The 12,974-nt window shown below is 51.3% G+C and overlaps 1 protein-coding gene across 2 annotated transcripts; it reads left to right on the forward strand.

The window, feature by feature from the left end:
- The first annotated feature begins 3,030 nt into the window (after window positions 1-3,030).
- LOC112987716 (zinc finger protein 501-like) lies at window positions 3,031-11,300 on the forward strand. 2 transcript variants are annotated; one of them, XM_064520544.1, is made up of 4 exons: window positions 3,031-3,171; window positions 3,613-3,726; window positions 9,138-9,937; window positions 10,043-11,300. In XM_064520544.1, exons 2-4 carry the CDS (start codon window positions 3,636-3,638, stop codon window positions 10,325-10,327), a joined length of 1,176 nt encoding a protein of 391 aa, XP_064376614.1. In that variant the 5' UTR covers window positions 3,031-3,171; window positions 3,613-3,635; the 3' UTR covers window positions 10,328-11,300. The 2 variants fall into 2 exon arrangements, with proteins under 2 accessions (XP_064376614.1, XP_064376613.1); XM_064520543.1 differs by having other exon boundaries at window positions 9,138-11,300.
- The last annotated feature ends 1,674 nt before the right edge of the window (window positions 11,301-12,974 follow it).

Genomic DNA, 12,974 nt, shown 5'->3' on the forward strand with positions numbered 1-12,974 from the left:
ATCACATTTCCTACTTACAAAAATAGTCTCAAAAGGTTTATTTTGAATAGCTATGCTACATATGTTTATATAATAATCTTGCATCTGGCAAGAGAGTTATTTTTCTTGTACAGGCGCAGTTCTGTGTCCACTCACTCTAGAAGACACCCTATCTCTCTTGGCATTTCTTAACTGGATGTAATCCATCCCCCTGGTGTCTGCCATGGCCAAGACCCATGTAGGGACCAACTTAATTAAAAACTTCTGAATACTGTTAAACGTAGGGTAATGACTGTTGTGCCTTCCCTTTCTACTGGGCCAACAAACCCCAAATATTATGCTTACAGTGCTAAAGTTTAGGTACCGAAGGGCTAAATACAAGAGCAGTCCTTACAGTCCTTCAAGGAGACTAGAGGTGTTCTAGAAATACATTTCAAATGCACTTGTTTGCTTTTTAGTGGCAGCTTAAAACATTCCCGTATAAAATTTCTTTTAAAGGCAACAGAGCCTGGTCCCTGGCCAGAGGTGCAGGCGGGAGAAGCGATGGAAAGGGAGGCAGCATCTGGAAGAGGTGATGAGTACCCAGCTACGTTCAGTCCATGGCTGGTGCTGTTTCCTGCCCGGGCAGCCTCAGCCTGAGACCAGTTGCTCCCGCGCTGCCCGGTGTCTGCCTCCCGGCAGGAACAACCCACCCCAGCAGCAGCTGCGAGGGAGAGTCGCACAGACTTTCCTGCTGACTTTTTGACTCTGTTTATGGGAGCTGGAGTGAGAAGTCACCCGGACATTGCTTGGGGGGGGGGGGGGGGAGCTGGAGTGAGGAGTCACCCTGGCATCATAGCATGAGCCCAGATGGAGGGAGGATCTCCTCTACTGCCCCACTCTGTGCTGCTATTATTTATTCAAGTTTGTTGCATCTCTTCTGTGCTCTGTGGGCAATGTTGGTCTGTCTTGTTCCCTGCTGAGCAGGGAGCTGTGTGCAGTAGTCAGGGCTTAGATTTATTGGCCACACGTACTCCATGCTGGGGATGCATGGGGTTAGAGCATGGACACTTTTTGCCTTCTCCAGGGCAGTAAACAGGAGCCCTGCACCTCCTTGAAATTGATGCCTAGAGCATAGAGGGCAAAAATACTTTTCCCCCTTCATTGCCCAAAATCCCAGTATGTATATGCTCTGCATATGAGCAACGTACCTTGAACTGCTTTTGCTGCAGCTAATATCTCTTGCCATGAGTGATTTTTCTTTATGTATGTACCACTGTGGTGATACCAGAGCCAGGCCTAGTCCCTGAGGAGGTGAGATCTTAGAGTCCAAGGGGAGTGACAGCTGCTGGGCAGCTTTTTCTTCCTGGATCTTGCTGGATCTTCTTGAAGCTTGGTGATAGGTCAGGCTTGGGGGAACTTTAGAAATAGAGGCCATCTGTGGGACTGGGGATCTTGTGCTGCATTATGCTGAAAGTTTGACTTATGGACCTTTTTCTTTTGTTGAAGGAAGTTGTCCTTGGCTGGAGAAAAACTGTGCTGCTTTGTTCAGCATTTGCACCATGAAGTGCAAGATGTTTGGGCTAGGTTTCCTGGGAGCACCTTGCTGGGCTTTGGCATGCTCCAGACTCTGAGAGGAAGAAGGCTGGAAACCAGGTGTGTCTCAGCCATGCCAAAGCAAGCACTATAAGATTGTGAAGTATTGCCTTTGCACATAGCAAGTGTTTTGGCAGAAAAGCTGTTAGCTACCTGTGGATCAACTCATCTGATCCTCTGAGCACTGCACAGCCGCTGTGTTGCAGTGCCTGATTGTATATTCCAACAGAGACTCATCTCTCTGCCAGTTTGGAGATCACCAAAGACCAAAACCAAGCCTTGCATGTGTGTCTTCCCTCCCCATCATGTGTGATTTACCTCAATTTCCTAGTGTGGTCAAAGCCGCTGTCCATGGCCAGTCAGAGTCTCCCAAACAAGGTAGGACAGACCTGAGTGCATCTTCCCCTGCTCCCCTGCAGGGTGTATGCAGGGATGCACACTTGCTCGCTGACAGCCAGAGGCTTACTAGCAGCTTCCAGTCACTAATTTGGTTTCTTTCTGTTGTCATTTTTGTGACTGGTTGGTGTCTTCCAAGCAAAGGTTGGGCCAGACTCTGAATGTTTTCCCACCACTGACTTTTCTTACCGCTAAACTCAGTTCAGGCTTTGAGGTATAGAGGAGGCTCTCGTGCCCATCTAGGGGCTTTCTCCCTGGTGGAGCCTTTGGCAGCTCCAGGCCAGTCAGATTCCTGTTGGCTTTGGCCAGGCTCGGTGGGGTTCAGCTCCGCCTTCGCCCGAGGAGAGGGCTGGGGAGCGAGGCCGGGCCACTCAGCCTCTGGGTGCGCAGGCAAGCAAGGCCCAGGCTAGGTAACACTGAGGCTCCCGGGGGCTCGGAATAAATACGGTCATGGTGTCGTCTGGCCTTAAACTGTGCGAACGTGTTAACTCTTCTCTTGCATATTGCTCCAGCCATTGTTTGTGTCTGATGTGCTCCTGTGGTGCCCGTTCTCCAGGGCCCCAGAGCCCTCCTGGCTGCCTCCCAGGAGAGGTCTCTGCTGCCTTGGCTTGTTTCCCTGAGATTTCGGAGGGGTCCTGGAGCATGGAGAACCTTGTCCCTTCTTCTGAAGAAGGGTCAGAACTAGCTCAGCAGAAAGTGTCTGTGACCTGAGATGTCAGTTCTCTCTCATTTGCGCCTTCTGGGCAATCATGTACAATAGTGGCGTTTCTGACAAGGGTGGGTAGTCGTGTTATTTAAGTGATGAACTTAGGTTTCTTATTTGGCAGTAATATGCGTGCCAGGACGGGTTTCACAGCATCCGGACCGCGGTGGAGGGGTTCAGGGAGCTGCCCCGGGGAAGGGGCAGGAGGGCTCCGGGTGAGCCCCGGCCTGCCCCGGCACCGGAGGCGCCGCAGCGGCGAGAAACCCTCCGCCTGCGCCCGGAGCGTCGCAGCCGCCGCGTCTCGCCGCGCACCACATCACCCGCAGCTCCGCGCCGTCATCTTGGGCCGCCATCTTGGGCCGCCCTCGCGGGCCGCGGGCGCCGCCCGCCATTGGCCGCCGCCGTCACACGTGCCGCCCGCCGCCGCCCGGCCTCCCCGGGAAGGCGCCGGCTCCCGGCGGCCGCCCGGCCCGGCCCGGCCTCGCCCGCGGGGGCGCGCTGACCCCGGCCGAGAGCAGGTAACCGCCGCCGCCGCCGCGGGGAGCCGAGCCGGCCGCTCGGAGCCGCTGTCGCGGGGCTGCCCGCGGGCGAGGCCCGCACCCCGGCGGCCGCCGCGCCTTGGCGAGCTCCCGGCCCCGGTCAGGCCCCGCTCCGCGGCCCCGGCGAGCCCTCCTGCACCGCCGGTTCCCCCCCGCAGCCGCTGCGCTGGTTCGCCCCCCGGGGTCCGCGGGGGTGCTTCGAAGCGTCCCGCCGTTTGAGGCGAGCCCCGCGGGTTCAGGGGCCCTCGGGCAGCCGTGTGGGACGGGCAGCGGGCGCCACCCAGCTGCCGCCTCTGCGTATCGTTTTGGCCAAGACTTGCTAGTTTCTGGACCCCAAGTCTGGAAGAGCCCCTCTCGATAGCAGCCCTCCGTGAAACGGTACAGCTAGCCTGACCTTTCTCATTTCTCCTCCCTGAGCAGGATCTCCTGGACTCAAGCTGGACATGATCTCCCACATGGAGCAGAAGGAAGAACTGTGGTTCTCCCATCTCCAGGCCTACCCGGGAAAGACGGTTCTGAATAGCGCCTGTCCAGGTAAGGGCCCTGCGCAGTCGTCTGTGAGAAGAACAGAGTTCCTGCATCCCCAAATCCCACAAGAGTGGCTGTGCTGGATCAGACCAAAGTCCACCTAGCTTAGCGTGACAATGGCCAGTACTGGCTACCCAGAGAAGAGCAGACAAACAGCGCGACGAAGCAGTGGTGTTTCCCTGTATGTTTCCTCAGCTCTAAGTCTTCTGTGGCTTCAGAAACTCCTGAGGCAGATGTGATGTGTTGATATTTCATAACCCTCTGTGTGTTTTATTGCTGTCTGAATCTGTGGATGTTTTAGCATCCAGGCTAACTTGCAGTGAGTAGTTCTGCAGCTTACTTAGCTGTTTTGTGAGGAACTACCTCTGCTTTGAAGCTGCCTTCTAGTAGTTTGCTTGATGCCCATAGTTCTTGTTTTGGAATAAATAGTGCAGGACAGATCTCTGCCCACCCTCTACAGGCCATTCTTATTCTTATAGATCTCTATGATATCCCCCATCAGCTGTACCTTTTCTGGGCTGAACAGCCTGTTGAATCATTTCCCATACAGAAGCTGCTCCAAACCTGGTCATCCAAACCTTTCTGTATCTTTTTCAGCGCTATTAATATTTCTGAGTTGAGGGAGCTATCCCCACCTTGCACGCTGCATTCAGGATGTAGACTTACCGTGGGTTTGAGCAGCAGGCAGAATTACATTATATTTTATCCTCTATTCTTTTCCCAACAATCTCTAATATCTGACAAGCTTTTTTGTTTGCCCTGGAGCTGTGGTTTTCATCAGTCTGTTTTAACTCCAAGATGCTATTCCTGAGTGATACCAAGAACATTCTAGGCCCATCCTGGTATACATGCAAGGTATAGAGGCTTTTCCTCTCTGCAGGTCTTTACGTTTGTGTGTGATGAACTTACCTGTCATTCCCCTGTCTCCTGGTCAGTCAGTGTCCTAAGGCTGCCAGGTTCTTTACAGTCAGCTCTTGTCTCTCTAATTCACAGTAACAGAATCATCATCAGATGTTTCCAATTCCTCTTTCCCTCCTTTGCCAGTTTATTTAGGGTCTCTCATCCTGTGGCAGCTTAGTTTCTTCAACAGTTTTGGTGAAGGACAAAATGTCTTTTGGGAATGCCTTTGGACTCCAGACCTCTCTTCTGCTGAAACGGGTGACACCTCTGAAGAACTCCAAGAGGTTTGTGAGGTGAGACATCCCTTTTCAAAGGTCATGCCAACTCTTTCCCAGTGTGCCCTCTTTGGCCATATGCCCATTAACTTTATCTTATTCTGGCTTCTGTTCATTTGCTTGGAATGGCTGTTGGGCTTGCTGGTCCCTGGATCTCTCCTCGAGCCCTTCGTAAAGGTGAGCATTGCATCAGCCACCTCCCAGTCCCCCAGTGGCGAGATACCACACTCAGCAGTCCAGCTATGTTGTGAATTTGTGTGAACATCTCTACTGGGATAGACTGCAGGTCCATGTAGCTCAGAGCCCCATCTCATGGGTTGGTTACAAGCGGGTGCCAGGGAAGGGGATGAGATAAGCATACAGTGGTGCCTCCCCAGCATGCTCTACTGTCCTCCAACAGTCTGAGTCTTACTTGTGATGGCAGTGTCTAATCTTTAATAGTTCTCATCGGTTTCTTTTCCATTAGCTCTGATTTCAGTGTTAGAGGCCATCACTGTATTCTCCCCACTGCTGTGAGACAGAGCATGTCTAGGAGTGGCTCCCTCTCTCACCTTGTAAGAGAGAGGTCACACCCTTATGCTCTTTCCAGTCAAAATGCCTTCAGTGAGTTCCAGGCATCATGATTTTGATCGTACCCTTTACACTCAACTTGCCTAGGATGCCAGAGAAGATGATCAGTAACAGAAGTAGCTGGTTTGTCAGAAGTAACAAAAATGGTTGTGGAAGTTTCATAGATGAGAGCTTGAGCCATGGCGGTAATCACTGTAATAAGAAGCGTGAAACTTCTGACATTCCCAAAGAAGTACATAACACCATAAAGACTTAATTCTTGTGTACTTTGAAGATTCCTTTAGGTATGAAAGAAATTCTGTGCAAGTACCCAAGCCAGGGTAAGCGAAGGATATCTCTTTGGGCACAACAGCAACACTACAACGTCTCTAGCTCCATCATCTACTCAGTAAGTTTGACATACAGGTCAAGAGCTTTGTGCCAGTCTGCCAGAGATGTCCTTTTCTTATCCTGTCTTTGGATATCACCTTTCTCTTTTCCTCCAGGCCTGAATGGGAGTAACTGCAGACAAATGGAAATGCCTCCATGGTGAATAGCAAAGTTCCAGTTTCTGTTCCTCTCAAGGGACCATTTTAATGAAAACTAGCTGAGGGAAGAACTGGAATCACTGCCACACCAAACTGCTGTGAAAGGTATCTCAGGAGTTCACTGTGAAATCATATCATGGTGTTTTCTTATACCGATTAGAAAGAGGAAGATTAAATACCTATGTGTGTCAGTCTGGGTGGAAATTCTAGACATTCCTTCCTTTATTGCCTTCTTAAGGTTCAGGAGTGACTCTCCTCTTCCAAGGCATGTACTTCCTTATTGTGACTCTGCCAGACCACTGGAAGCGCCTATGGTTCGTACATCAATCCCACGGTATTGGTATATGTTACCTGTTTATTTTAGAAGATACAGTTTTCAGAGAATGAGGAGGTAGCAATTGAATCTTTAAGTATACAAAGCATACATGTCTACCCCACTACGGGGGAAAAAAGTCTGGAGGTCTCCATGCCTGTGGCTTTAGTCCTCAACCTGTTCTGTACTTTTGGCCTACACATAGTCAACAGCAAGTCATCCTTCTCCCCTGAAAGTCCATATAGTCTTTAGAGATTGTCTGGAAATCTATTAGCCTGATTGACTGGTCTTAAAACTTGGATGCGATGCCTTTCTCCAGAGGTGTATGTTGCCATTGCTTCCTCCCACGTACATCCCTCTGGCATCTATTTGCCCTTCCCTGACAGCAGAAGGGTGCATGCTTCACAGGTCCTGTCTTGCCAGTGATTTAGTGCATAAGCCCTCAGTAAGCCTGCAAAGAGTTACATTTCTCCACTGACAGCAAAGCCCATGGTGACACTGGGGGCACGTGTTTTCAGACCGATTAGGATTGCTCATCAAACCACATTGCAGCAGTGTGCTGGAAGGAGTTGCTGCTTTGTGTAAATACCCAAGAAGCATCTTGCAAGCATCTTGTCTTGGCAAAGCTTTCTACTGACCTAGCATTGACTGTGCAATGTAGATTCATAAAGTTTATGCTTCTGAGAGACTTAATGTGAATGAGGGGACAGGTAATTTGTTCATTTCCTACGCCCTAGGAGGCAGTGATAACTATTTAGCTAGTGTTACTTCCACTGACATGCACTTTTTTCATGTTTCACATTTATCGGATTTCCTCAGTGTATAATCTGGAACCACCCACAGAGAATCTCTAGTGGGCTTGGCCCTTGAACCCATATTTCACCAACAGTGCCTTTCCCAATGGATTTGTTCTGCACTGGTGGAAACGGTAAGTTACTTTTCTTCTGCTCTCCGAGTGCCCTGCATGTCTCACGCCTTAGGGCTTCTCTGTTCATTTTTTCTCTCTCTCTTTCTCTCTCTCTCCAACACCTGCAGCACAAGTCACAGCATAAAGGTTGCATCTTTTGTAATCCAAGTAACCTTCCACTGAATGAGACAGTTCTTTATGGCCCTTCCCTGACTTTCAGCTTAACTTTTAATAACACTTCCAGATAGAGTATTCTGGAATAGTAGTTGTCTTTTCCTTTTGAGCTCAAAACCTTTACTTCTAATGCTGTGGGAACTGGCTGACTATGTTCCGCTTGTTGAGTTTGCTCTATACGTTACAGTGGATCTTTTGACAGAGCAGGAGGCCCTCTATGGGGAAGCCTACGAAAACAAGTGGAGAACGTTACAGAGCCCAGCATGACCTCAACCTTTAGAGACTCCTCTCCCCCAAACCTGGGCAATAGGCTTGTATTAAAACTTCCTAGACTTTCCACTAGCTCTATATGAATCCCATTTGCTGAGATCTTGCTATTTCTACACAGAGTATACTCCCACCTCTGCCATTTCTAGAGTCCTAGAAGGACAGCCCTAGACAGGCTGTCCCTCTGTAGAGGTGTGTTTAAGTTTTCTTCATCCTCTTACTCTCCAGATTACCAATGTTACTTGAGGTGTCTTGGGACCATTTGACTGGCACATGCTTCAAACAATCCCTCCCTTCCTCCTTCCTCTTGATAAGCCATTTTCTCAAAGCTCATCAGCATGGGTCACGCAGTGCTCTGTGATCTCTTACCAAACAACAAACTTGCGCTTAGTTCCTGATATCAGCCCTCACTATACAAGAGATCAGCTGTTTTTTCTGCACACTTCAAATATCCCTCTTCTTGCAATGCGGTGGCCAAACCAGTGCAAGGAGCCCTCACACCCTGAACCAGGCAGCCTGATGACATGCAGGGGTGACAGCCGCAGCCCGGTCAGTGGTCATGAGGACCTTCTGTCCATGTTTTAGATGGAGCACTGCTGCCCACACATCAGAAATGGGCACTGTGCCAATGAGTCCTCCCAGGAAGAAGAGCATGTCTTACCTTACGTGATCTTCACTGTAGTTATTTGGAATGTCTGGTCTGCATTGAAGGAGACTTTATACCTCTCTAACATCTGTTTTAACTGAGAATCTGATTCAGCAAAGGAACAGAGACGTGGTATGCTTGCTCTGCCCCACAAGCCATCCTTTCTTATTTACAGGCACTGCCTCAACAGTCGCTGTGAGTTACAAGCTTTGACCTTGCGTGCGGAAGGCAGGATTCCTTATCTGGGATCATCTGTGATGTCAAAAGGAGGGGACCTAAAGGCAGAATTGGCTGCTCTTCTGGCAGGAGCTCAAGACTTGCTTCATGCTGTTTGTGGCAAAGTTAGTAACAATCTGGACTGACTGCTGTGGAGCAGGGACTGCGCGTTGTTCGCTGCTTGTGTCCTTAGAGGGTAAAGCAGCATCTACCTCCCCTTCCTGCAGTGCTAACTATGCTGCTCAGGCTTGCTGGTGGAGGCCTTCTGAATTTCTCTCTGTGGACTGTCTGTACCTCATTAGTCATCAGTAAACAGTCTTGTATGTATCGAAATGGGGAGCCAGAGCTGAAATTTCACTGTGGTTTTGATTTGACAAATTAATAACATAAAGTTGGTTCCAGTTAATTCTGGTAGATTCCACCTATTACAAAGCATGTGGAGCTCCTTCCAGGGCTTGTTCCTGTAACGCAGCAAAATACCCTGAGTAGGAAGGAAATATCAGGAGTTTTTATACTTAATATCAGTCTACTGAAGTTCCAGCATTTATCCATTTTTGATCTGCCCTGCACAAAGTTTCCTTTGCTGCCCATAACTCCTCTCTGTATTCTCATTTTATTGCAGCTGAGGATGGGACTGTGAGCAAGAAAGACGAAAATCCCCACCAGGGCATTCCTCAGCCAGTGGAGCCAGAAGATTTACTCTCGAGACTCTCCAAGGAGAACAGTTCCCAGAGTCCTGAGCAGGATCCAGTTCACCCACGCAGGTCAGAAAGGGTTCAGAGAACTCCCCTGGGGAAGAGGCAAAGCAGAGTGACGCTATGTGGGAAAAGTTTCAGGAGGCTGCCAGACACCAGCCAGCAAAGAAGTCCTGCTGCGGGGAGGCTGACAATATGTGGAGACTGTGGGAAGAGCTTCCGGGTGAGCTCCAACCTGGTCCAGCACCGGAGAATCCACACCGGAGAGAAACCCTTTGGCTGTGCCGAGTGCGGGGAGAGCTTCCGGCAGCGATCGCATCTCATCCAGCACCAGAGAATCCACACAGGGGAGAGACCCTACAAGTGCTCCGAGTGCGGAAAAAGCTTCAGCATGAGCTCGAAGCTGATCCGGCACCAGATAACGCACACGGGGGAGAAGCCCTACAAGTGTGCCGAGTGTGGAAAGAGCTTCTCTGGGAACTCACAGCTGGTCCAGCACCAGCGAGTGCACACGGGGGAGAAACCGTTTGAGTGCAGCGACTGCGGGAAGAGCTTCAGCGTGAGCTCAGCCCTGACGCGACACCAGAGGGTCCACACGGGGGAGAAACCCTACGAGTGCGCGGCGTGCGGCAAGAGCTTCAGCCAGAGCTCCGAGCTCATGAAGCACCAGCGGGTCCACACGGGGGAGAAGCCGTACGAGTGCTCCGAGTGCGGGAAGAGCTTCACGGTGAGTTCTGCCCTCATCCAGCACCGGCGGTTCCACTTGGGTGAGCGCCCCTACGGGTGCACCGAGTGCGGGAAGAGCTTCACTGTGAGCTCCCACCTCATCCAGCACCGCCGCTTCCACACGGGCGAGCGCCCCTACGAGTGCACCGAGTGCGGGAAGAGCTTCCTCTGGAGGTCGGCCCTGCTCCGGCACCACAGGGTCCACACAGGGGAGCGGCCCTACGCCTGCGCCGACTGTGGCGACAGCTTTCGGCAGAGCGCCCACCTCATCCAGCACCGGCGGATCCACACCGGGGAGCGCCCCTACGCCTGTGCCAGTTGTGGGAAGGGCTTCACCGTGAGCTCTGCGCTCCTCCGGCACCAGCAGATCCACAGGGGAGAGGAGCCCTAGGAGGGGTGAGTGTGGGGAGCAGCTGTGTCCGATACCCTGTGAGCATCCCTGGGAAAGCGAAGCCCAGGGTCTCTCTCCTTTCAGTCTAATAACCACCCTGCTTTTGGAGGGCGAAAGCAGTATCTTTTTGGGAGAATGAGTCCTAAAAGGTAGAGATGGAAGAAGAGGAGGGGCGGTGCAAGGAGCTGCACTGGGAGTCTGGGGAAGAGTGTGTGACAAAGCAGAGGAAGGAGGTGGTGTTCAGAGGGATAGCTCATGGGAATGGAAGAGGAACAAAGTAGTTTGACAAGGCTGGAAGATGTTTGGTGGTGTGTTTAAGAGAGGGGAAATATCTTGCCTTCTCTCTGTGCGCACAGTGTTTCAGACAATTTACAGAGGGAACTAAATGGACCATCTGAGAGCATGCAAAGCACTAATTAGAAAAATGAAAGCTCTCGCATTCCCTTCCTGCTACTGCTTTGTTTAGAGGCTTTGAATTACCTACTCCAGGCTGTGGTTGGTCTGTGCCTGCGGCACAGAGACACTGTAAGCCTGGTACGCCTCAACTCCCCGCTGCTGTTTTCCCACCCAGGCTGCGTCCCACGGCACGCTCGGTCACAGCACGGCAGAGTCAGTCTGAGGCCTTAGTCCCCCCCTCTGGGGGGGAGCCAGCAGCGCTGCTGGCGATCGCTGTGCAAGGTGTAATACTTGATGCCCACCTTGGTAGTGGCTGGAGGCCTCTGTGGGAACTGCATCCGCACAGTTGCTCAATTTGTGCTACTGCTGCTCACTGGGTTTCTGCTTGGAGGAGCCAGCCTCTTTCTCCAGAAACCGTGCGGACAGGCTTCCTGGCGTTACAGGTTTGAGGATCGTTTTTGTTTTTCCATGTGGGAATTGAATGTTCCTTCTGAAAACATTGGAAGTAAGAAGTGAATTGTACATTAATGAGACTTAACTATTTCTAAAATGTCCAAATAAAACCTTTTAAAAAACAGCATTTTCCCCATTTTTCCCAGCTGTTTTGACGCCACAAGCAGACTCCTGTATAGTTCTTTTCACTCAGCAGCAGTGCTTGACCTCTCTGCAGCCTTTAGACATTGGTGCTTTTGAACATCAGCAGCTGGCAGTAACTGGGAACACTGCCTTATACAGGGTGTGTGGTACAGAGCAGGGCTCCGTGTGCTGCCTGAATCCCTGAGCCTCGTGGTGAGCGTTTGCTAGGAGCCGTATACAGCATAGTTTATGGCTCTGCTTCCTGTGCAATATGCCCTAACCCATCCTTGCAAGAGACTCCTATATTTATGGAGGAAGTTGCATGATACCAGATGATGGGTTTGAGCTGCAGTATCACTCTCCTCACACCGGAGATACCCAATTTATTCTTAGGAAGACACCACAATAGCCAGCTCCCTGCAGCTTAGTACTTTGTGGTATCTGGCTGGCTGGTGAACTGCTGCCCAGTCTAAAAACCCTCCAGCGCCAGCTAAGGCCAAGAGATCTGCCAGGCTTGGCCTGGGCAGCGGTGTCAGTACTGGAGCACCTGGGCACAAGGGTCACCACGGAGGAGGTGGCAGTGAGCATTTTGGAGGGTGTCGCTCCATCCCTCGTGGACTCTCTTCCACCAGGGTCAGTAGCAGCAGGCAAACATCCCAGGGCTGGACAGTGGTTTAGGTCACCCTCTTCCCTTAAAAGCAGTGTATAGAAATGGGGGTGCTCAGGGGTCATGAAGGAGGGACAAAACAAGCCCAGCCTCTGCCCAGCAGCTGAACAGGGGCCAGGCTCACCCAGCTACTACACGGCCACTCTGCAGAGGTGGGAGCGTAAAACCCGAGCAGTATTTGTGTCTGTGTGCTGATGATGACAGCACGTGTGCCGAGTACTGGTCTGACACCAAGGACAGCGAAGGAATGGAGCTGCTGCCTGGGTTGTCAAGTCAAACCCACCAAAGGAAGAACGTGGCAATAACAACAATAGCGAATTTTGTTCTGATGGGCCAGGTTAACATGTCGGGGAAGCTCCTGTCTGAAAGGCTGGATGCACAAACGCTTCCGCCTCTCTGCTGATGCTGTTTTACATGAGAAATTCATTGAATGATTTATTCTTTCTCTCTAAAATAGAGCAGCCAGAGGAGCTCACTGACGGCCTGGCCAGGAGCTGTCCGACTTTTGGTTTTCATGTGATGCCCCAGTTGTGTTCACGGTTTTACTTTTCTGCGACATGCTTGTTTCCTACTGTATCTCTGCCTAAAGACTAAACCGTCTCTCCCTGATGCTCTGCTGACCCACTTTCCACATTTCTCCTTGGAGATTCTGGCTTTGTAGCTAAGGCCACTGAGCCTCAGCCCCTAGACACTCACTGTAAAATCAGCCGCTTGCCTTGGTGCAGGCTGTCGCGTTTGTGCCCTTACTGGCCAGAATACCTGCCTGATCTGGTAGGAGCTGTAAGTCCACTACTGTGGTGTTTCATAAAGCCCTCTGCCCTGCATGCTGTGTGAACCGGAGCGCAGAGCACGGACGACTTTCTCCTGCCTCCAGTTTTACTACTGGCTCCTGTACCCCGAGCTGAATCCTCACCGTAGAGCAGTTTCGCGTTTCTTGTGGAGCAAGTTAATCTCGCGCAGGGGCAGAGCAAGCGCTGCCCGGGAGCCGCTCAGCGCCTTGCCACTCCT

The sequence above is a fragment of the Dromaius novaehollandiae genome, chromosome 14, assembly GCF_036370855.1.
Source record: "Dromaius novaehollandiae isolate bDroNov1 chromosome 14, bDroNov1.hap1, whole genome shotgun sequence".
NCBI classification, from domain to species: domain Eukaryota; kingdom Metazoa; phylum Chordata; class Aves; order Casuariiformes; family Dromaiidae; genus Dromaius; species Dromaius novaehollandiae.

Excerpts from the sequence above, each read along its gene's own strand:
- LOC112987716 (XM_064520543.1), top strand. The coding sequence starts at position 3,636 with ATGATCTCCCACATGGAGCAGAAGGAAGAACTGTGGTTCTCCCATCTC. Across the intron at positions 3,727-9,137 it reads TCTGAATAGCGCCTGTCCAG|CTGAGGATGGGACTGTGAGC; the intron begins GTAAGGGCCCTG and ends ATTTTATTGCAG.